This window comes from Prionailurus bengalensis, chromosome A1 (genome assembly GCF_016509475.1).
Source record: "Prionailurus bengalensis isolate Pbe53 chromosome A1, Fcat_Pben_1.1_paternal_pri, whole genome shotgun sequence".
Lineage (NCBI taxonomy): Eukaryota > Metazoa > Chordata > Mammalia > Carnivora > Felidae > Prionailurus > Prionailurus bengalensis.
The window spans coordinates 63,915,369-63,921,858 of NC_057343.1; the positions used below are offsets into that span (position 1 = coordinate 63,915,369).

Genomic DNA, 6,490 nt, shown 5'->3' on the forward strand with positions numbered 1-6,490 from the left:
TATAAGTATATATAAATATATACAAAACCTTTAAAACATACAATATAAGCAATATAAGTAAGCAATGATTGTTGATGGTCACTTATATTAACTAAATCAAAATATACTCATTTCAAAAATTAAATGCTTTTTAAAATGTTTATTTAGAGAGAGAGGGAGAGAGAGAATCCCTACCAGGCTCCACACTGTTGGCACTGAGGCCAACACAGTGCTCGATTTCATGAGCTGTGAGATCATGACCTGAGCTGAAATCAAGAATTTCATGCTTAACCGATTGAGCCACCCAGGTGCCCCCCTAAATTAAACTCTTATATGAAGCAGAGTTTCATGCATACATAAATAAATAATTATGCAATTTATTTACTTCATAAATAAATAATAGATTATTCTGATTGGATTTTAAATACATCATAACACTCAGAGAAGTTTGGATCTAGAACCTTTGTGTAGGAGAATGTAGTTTTTGAATCATTTAGTAAAATATTCAAGTAATTAAAAATAAATTCTTTTGGGGCACCTGGGTGATTTAGTCGATTAAGCATCCAACTTCAGCTCAGGTCATGATCTCATGGTCAGTGAGTTCAAGCCCCACATCTGGCACTGTGCTGACAGATCAGAGCCTGGAGCCTGCTTCAAATTCTGTGTGTGTAGTCTCTCTCTCTGCCTCTCCCCTGCCTATGCTCTGTCTCTCTCTGTCTCTCAAAAAAATGAATAAACGTTAAAAAAATTTTTTAAATAAGTAAATGCTTTCAATTTCTTCAAAAAAGTTTAATTGCTGACATTAACTTGATGACTTTGAAAATATACTTTGAAAGAGTAAAGGAATACAATTAATTTTAGAACTAAAAATCAAAAGAGGTAAAAAGTTTAGAGGCAATGCAGTGTTTCCCAAATTTTAATCATTTTTCAATCCCTCTCAATTTCTGGCATATCTATATAATACTTAAAAAATATTTACCTAATCATTTTATTTTATTCCATTACATTCCTACTTAAATATGTTTATTTTTTAAAGTCAGCATTATGGTTTTACCTGCGGTAAATATTATGCTTAACACATAATATTATTTTCTAACTACTTAAGTAAAAAAATATTCTTAGGTTGCAATCTAAAGTCATCTCACATGACCCACAAACCACACTTTGGTTAATAATTGATACAGCATTGCACTATATAAAATTCTTCTAGTATCTGGAGCCTAAGTAAAATACAAAGTCTGCTATACTTTAAAATCACATTGTGGCAAAAGTGTGTTCATGACCTGACTGCCCAGTATAGTGGTAATGCTAACTATGTCTCTTTTTTTAGGTATTGAGCAAACCGATAAAACTTAGAACCCATTTTATACTGAAGTGTGACTTGGAACAATCTGTGGCATATACTGTTATTAATAAGGTTAACTTCACTATCTAAACAGACTGCTGTGACCTCACATTTACCATAGTTAAAGAGACAGAGGCAAAAGGCAAGGGCTGGCAATGAATTGCATCTCTAAAATTTACTCTGTTCAATAACAAACATGTTATTTAAAAAAACATTTTTTGTGTAACTTCTCAAGAATGTTTCAGTTTGCTAAAAAAATGAATAATATGCTTTACTATTATCTTTGAAGTAAGAAAGTCATCGTCAGCATAACATTGAGCAATGTTTTAGGTTTGGGGATTATGTTTTTGCATATCTGTAAATTGCCAATTTGCAAGCAAGAACTCCCAAAAATTCAGATTCTATTTATTGGGTAATAAATAAAGCAATAAGAAAGCCATATCATTCTACAAAATACAATTCACCCTTTTCAATGACTGTGATACATCTTACTGTAGAGCAGTGGATTTACATTTGGAGACCAAGTATTTATGACACAATTTTTCTAACATCTAATGTCTGTATTGTTATGAACCAAAATGCTTGCTGGAGTCAAGCTTCGACCTCATCCAAGCCTTGGATCAAAATGTTCTTGATAACTAGGACACTATACATGCTTTTGGACTAAAGCTGAATAATGAAACCCCCATAGTGCCTAAGCCCACTCCAGTTGTTCAGAGTAGAGTGGAGAGTCCTAGCATGACCAGGAAGTGTATGTGCAGAAGTCCCTCTGTGTTCCATCCACCCCATGCTTTCCCAGTGTGCTGCAAAGGATCTGTTCACACCACCTTTGGAGATGTATTCCTTTTCTATTGCTGTGTAACAGATCGCCACAAATTTAGCAGTTTATAACAACATCTGTTTATTAGCTCATGCTCCTATACGTCAGAAGTCCAGGCACAGCGTGGTGGGGTTCTTCTGCTCAGGCTAAAATTTGGGTGTCAGCTGGCCATGTCCTCATGTGGAGTTAAGGTCCTTTACCTGGCTCATTCTTGTTATTGACAGAATTCATCACTGCTGTAGTAGGACTAACATCCTTGTTTCCTTGCTGGCTGTCTGATGGGACTCAGCTCTAAAGTCCTAGAGGCTGTTCCCATTTCTAAGCATGATGTCCTCCCCATGTTAGCAATGGAGAACTGCCCTTCCAATCTCCACTTCCTCTTCTGCTAGCAACCATAGAAAATTCTCTATTTTTAAAGGGCTCATAAGATTGGGTCAAGCTTTCCAGGATGATCCTCCCCATCTCAAGGTTAATGGTGTCATATGTCATAACCTAATCACAGGAGTAAAACACATTAAATTTGCAGACTTGGGGATTATGCAGGGTGTGTACACCAGAGGCAGAATACTGGGGAACATCTTAGAATCCTGCTTGCCACAGAAGCTTTTGTCACTTTCAGCTTGACACATTTCTTTGGCTTATATCCTCACACTCAAGACTTTTTCTTTCTTTCTCTCCCCAAAGAAACTCAGAAAAACTAAAGTTGTCACTAAATTAGTCTACATGAAATAAAATATACATGAAAGATATGTATTCCTGGGCTTTCAAACATTTTTCAAGGTGACACCAAATAAGCTTAGACGCTGTTCATCATTTTCAATGCAAATGTAGCTTCAACTAAACCATCACTTTATGGGGGACCCCTTTTGTGACACTATAGTAACTGATAATATAGTTTCTATTAATGAGAACATTGTATTAATTCAATATGATTTCTTTCTAACTAATGTCAGACCTACTGTGTAAGCAATTAACCTGTTTATTTCAATACTAATACTAATTTATTCATGATGTTTTTTTCTACAAATTAAATGTATTTTTTAGGCTCTATGAGATTAGTATGCAAATAGTGAAAATTTCAAGTAATTATTGGTGATTTGGTTTTGTCCATTCATCCTGAAATGCCTTAATTCTCCCTCCATGTTTGTTTATTACTTGGATTCCTACAGTAATTCTCAACCAAAAGCTTTGATTTATCAAAGTATAGATGAAAAGGTACTTATGAAGAATACAAATAGCTCTGATTTGGAGGTACTTACTAAAACATTAAAATTTATTATTAAATAACAAATGGCAATTTTCTTTTTTTTTTAATTTTTTTAATGTTTATTTTTGAGAGAGAAATAAGGAGTATGAATGGGGGAGGGGCAGAGAGAGAGAGAGAGAGAGAGAGAGAATCCGAAGCAGGCTCCAGGCCCCAAGCTGCCAGCACAGAGCCCAACGCAGGGCTCAAACCCATGGACCAGACCGTGAGATCATGACCTGAGCCAAAGTCGGACCCCCAACCGACTGAGCCACCCAACGGCAATTTTCAAAGCATGATTAAGACCAATGATAAAAAATAAAATAGGCAATGTGTACTATGGTATAGTGGGAAGAATAATAAAGAATCAGACACTGGGTAAGCTACTTAATTAACTTATCTTTCAGTTTTTTCACTATAAAAGCAGGGTGATCCTCCAATTTTTTTGAATTGTGGGAATTGAATGCTTTATAAAAGCTATCATCTATAATAAATGTTCACTAAATACTTCCTTTCTCTGAAAGTGAATAAGCTAATTTAATCAGTTTATTTTAATAAACTTTAAAATGGGTTAAGTCACAACTTAAAGAACACTCTATAGACTTATTTTAATTTGCAAAAATTTATAGATTCAGTTGCTATGCCTGAAATAGAGTAACAGTAGCTTAAATAATACTAAGTACTTTTAAGAATTTGAAACAAAGGACATTTGGGGCGCCTGGGTGGCGTAGTCGGTTAAGCGTCCGACTTCAGCCAGGTCACGATCTCGCGGTCCAGGAGTTCGAGCCCCGCGTCAGGCTCTGGGCTGATGGCTCGGAGCCTGGAGCCTGTTTCCGATCCTGTGTCTCCCTCTCTCTCTGCCCCTCCCCCGTTCATGCTCTGTCTCTCTCTGTCCCAAAAATAAATAAACGTTGAAAAAAAAAAAAAAAAAAAAAAAGAAACAAAGGACATTGAATAGTGGAGTTAGTTAGATGATGAAATCACTGAGAGGAGTCAAATAGATGATATGTCAACCCAGAGATGAGCAAAAAGTAGGGCATTCCATCTCCCTGAATCCAGAGAGCAAAGGAAGGATGAAGTGTTCTTGAAACCCAGAGGACAGAATGATGAAAAATGCAGCCAGAGATGCCACTCAAGTCACCGGGAGAAATTCCTGGTTTCTTCTTTCTAGCAAAACACAGATCACATGGGAATATGGAAAACAGTCCACGAAGTTTGAGAATAGCACAAAGGCAGTGCTGTATCTGAGGGCAAGCAGGCCCCTGAACTAGCATTCTAACTGGTGAAAGTAAGAGACATGTAATTGACCAGCAACTCAGATTTTAGGTAACTCCAGAGAAGCCTGGATCCTGAAAATACTGTGGTGATTAATTCTCTTAATTGTGTTTTCTCAGAGCTTCAGAACACCACTAACAAAAAGAGAGCTGTCAAAGATAGAGACTTATTCCCTAAACCCTTTCAGGTTAAGACTGTGGTGGGCACACAACTGGTGGCCGCCAGACTGGCAGCCTGAGGAACAATCATCAGGAGAGAAGGCCTTGTCTTCCTGGCCACGAGGCCTGGTGTCAGGCACGGGACCACTATTTGTTGCTTTACTTTTGCTCTTTTTCCAAATGTGGGAATTCTGCCTGTCTTCATTGTTGTGATTAAGATTTGGGGTATGGAAGAGTGTGTTTTCCAAAGGCGATCACGATGATATATAGCCCATCCTTCAAGCTTTTGATACAGTGTGATGTTGACACATGTTCATTGAGATGTGTAAGGAGTCTGTATTTTCTCTCTTTGAATCTAGGAAATCCTGTGACCATGGAAAAAGTGACACTGCGACTTTTGAGGCTGCACATAAAAAGCGTACAACTTCCACCTCATCCATCTGACACTCACCATTGGAACCAAATCACCATTTACTTGGGGCAGCTAAGTGCCCTTAAGAAGAATCTATGTGTCTGTATCCCTGCCACCATCTCAGTTAAGGGTGACTGAGTCTCCAGATGATGCCAGCCATCATCCTTCAAGCCTTTTCAGCTGACTCCAAAGGGCACCGAGATGGCATGCCCCCACCAGACCCTTCCAGAATTATGGACTTATGAACAAAATGTCATTGTTTTCAACCACAAAGTTTTGGAGTGGTTTGGTAACTCAACAATAGATAACCAGAACATAGGGTGATTAAACCTACACTTGAGTCAAATGTTGCCAAACATGACAAATCACATTGGACTAAAAAGAGTGTGCTTCTTAAGAGATCCTGGACATGCCACTTTCCATAGTAGCTGGATTTGATTTTGTGTTCTCTGCCTCTGGGGAAGTATAAGTGCATTTTCAATGTGAGTGGGATAATTGTATTTACTATATTAGGCAGAGGAAATGTGGGAATTTTTTGTGCATGTCTAATATGATGTTATAACTGGATCTTTCCTGTCTCCATTTTGACAGAGGCACCAGTGATCAACATCAGATCACTTAAATGACAGTCTCCAATTTCATATTGATTTATTCACCACGTGATGCCTAGCATACGTCACTTGTTACTCTGGGTGCTGGGAATGAAGCAATGAACAAAGCAGTTAAAATTTTCTTCCCACATGAAGCTTACATATGTGGAATTAGAAAGTAACCATCTCTAAAAACCTGTTCCTTAAGGTCTATAAAAAGGAGTCAGGATGTAGTAAAGAGGAAATTGGTTAGGACACTTTATTGGAGAGAGTTGTTTGTGTGTGTGTGAGTTAATCAGGAGCAGCTGGGTTATGTTATGATAACAAATACACACGGATGAGCCAGAGATTGGACATGTGTAGGACGTCATGAATATTGTCCAATAAGGGCCAGAAAATCTCAGCAGAAAAAGAATGAAGGTGAACATACATCGTATGAGTGTGGAACAAAATGATAGAAGATCATTAGGGAGTCATCTGCCTGATCAAGGGCGGTGTAGCAGAGAGATCGTGTATTAAGGAGTCTCTGAAGAGAGGAAGGGCAAAAGCAGAGTCCAGAGGGATTCACACTTTGTTCCCTCTGCCTCCCTCCTCCCTTCCCATGGCATGACTCTAGAGAGAGCAGATCCAAGCTTGGGATAATAGAATGTTCGATGGTGAATCAAGTT

The 6,490-nt window shown here is 37.9% G+C and overlaps 1 protein-coding gene across 1 annotated transcript in view; it reads left to right on the plus strand.

The window, feature by feature from the left end:
* Nucleotides 1–6,077, plus strand: part of LOC122478811 — a 51,433-nt gene extending 45,356 nt beyond the window's left edge. The window contains exon 4 of the mRNA XM_043572500.1: nucleotides 5,180–6,077. Within this exon, the coding sequence (XP_043428435.1) occupies nucleotides 5,180–5,264 (85 nt within the window). The 3' untranslated portion in view covers nucleotides 5,265–6,077. The remainder of the gene's footprint in view (nucleotides 1–5,179) is intronic.
* The last annotated feature ends 413 nt before the right edge of the window (nucleotides 6,078–6,490 follow it).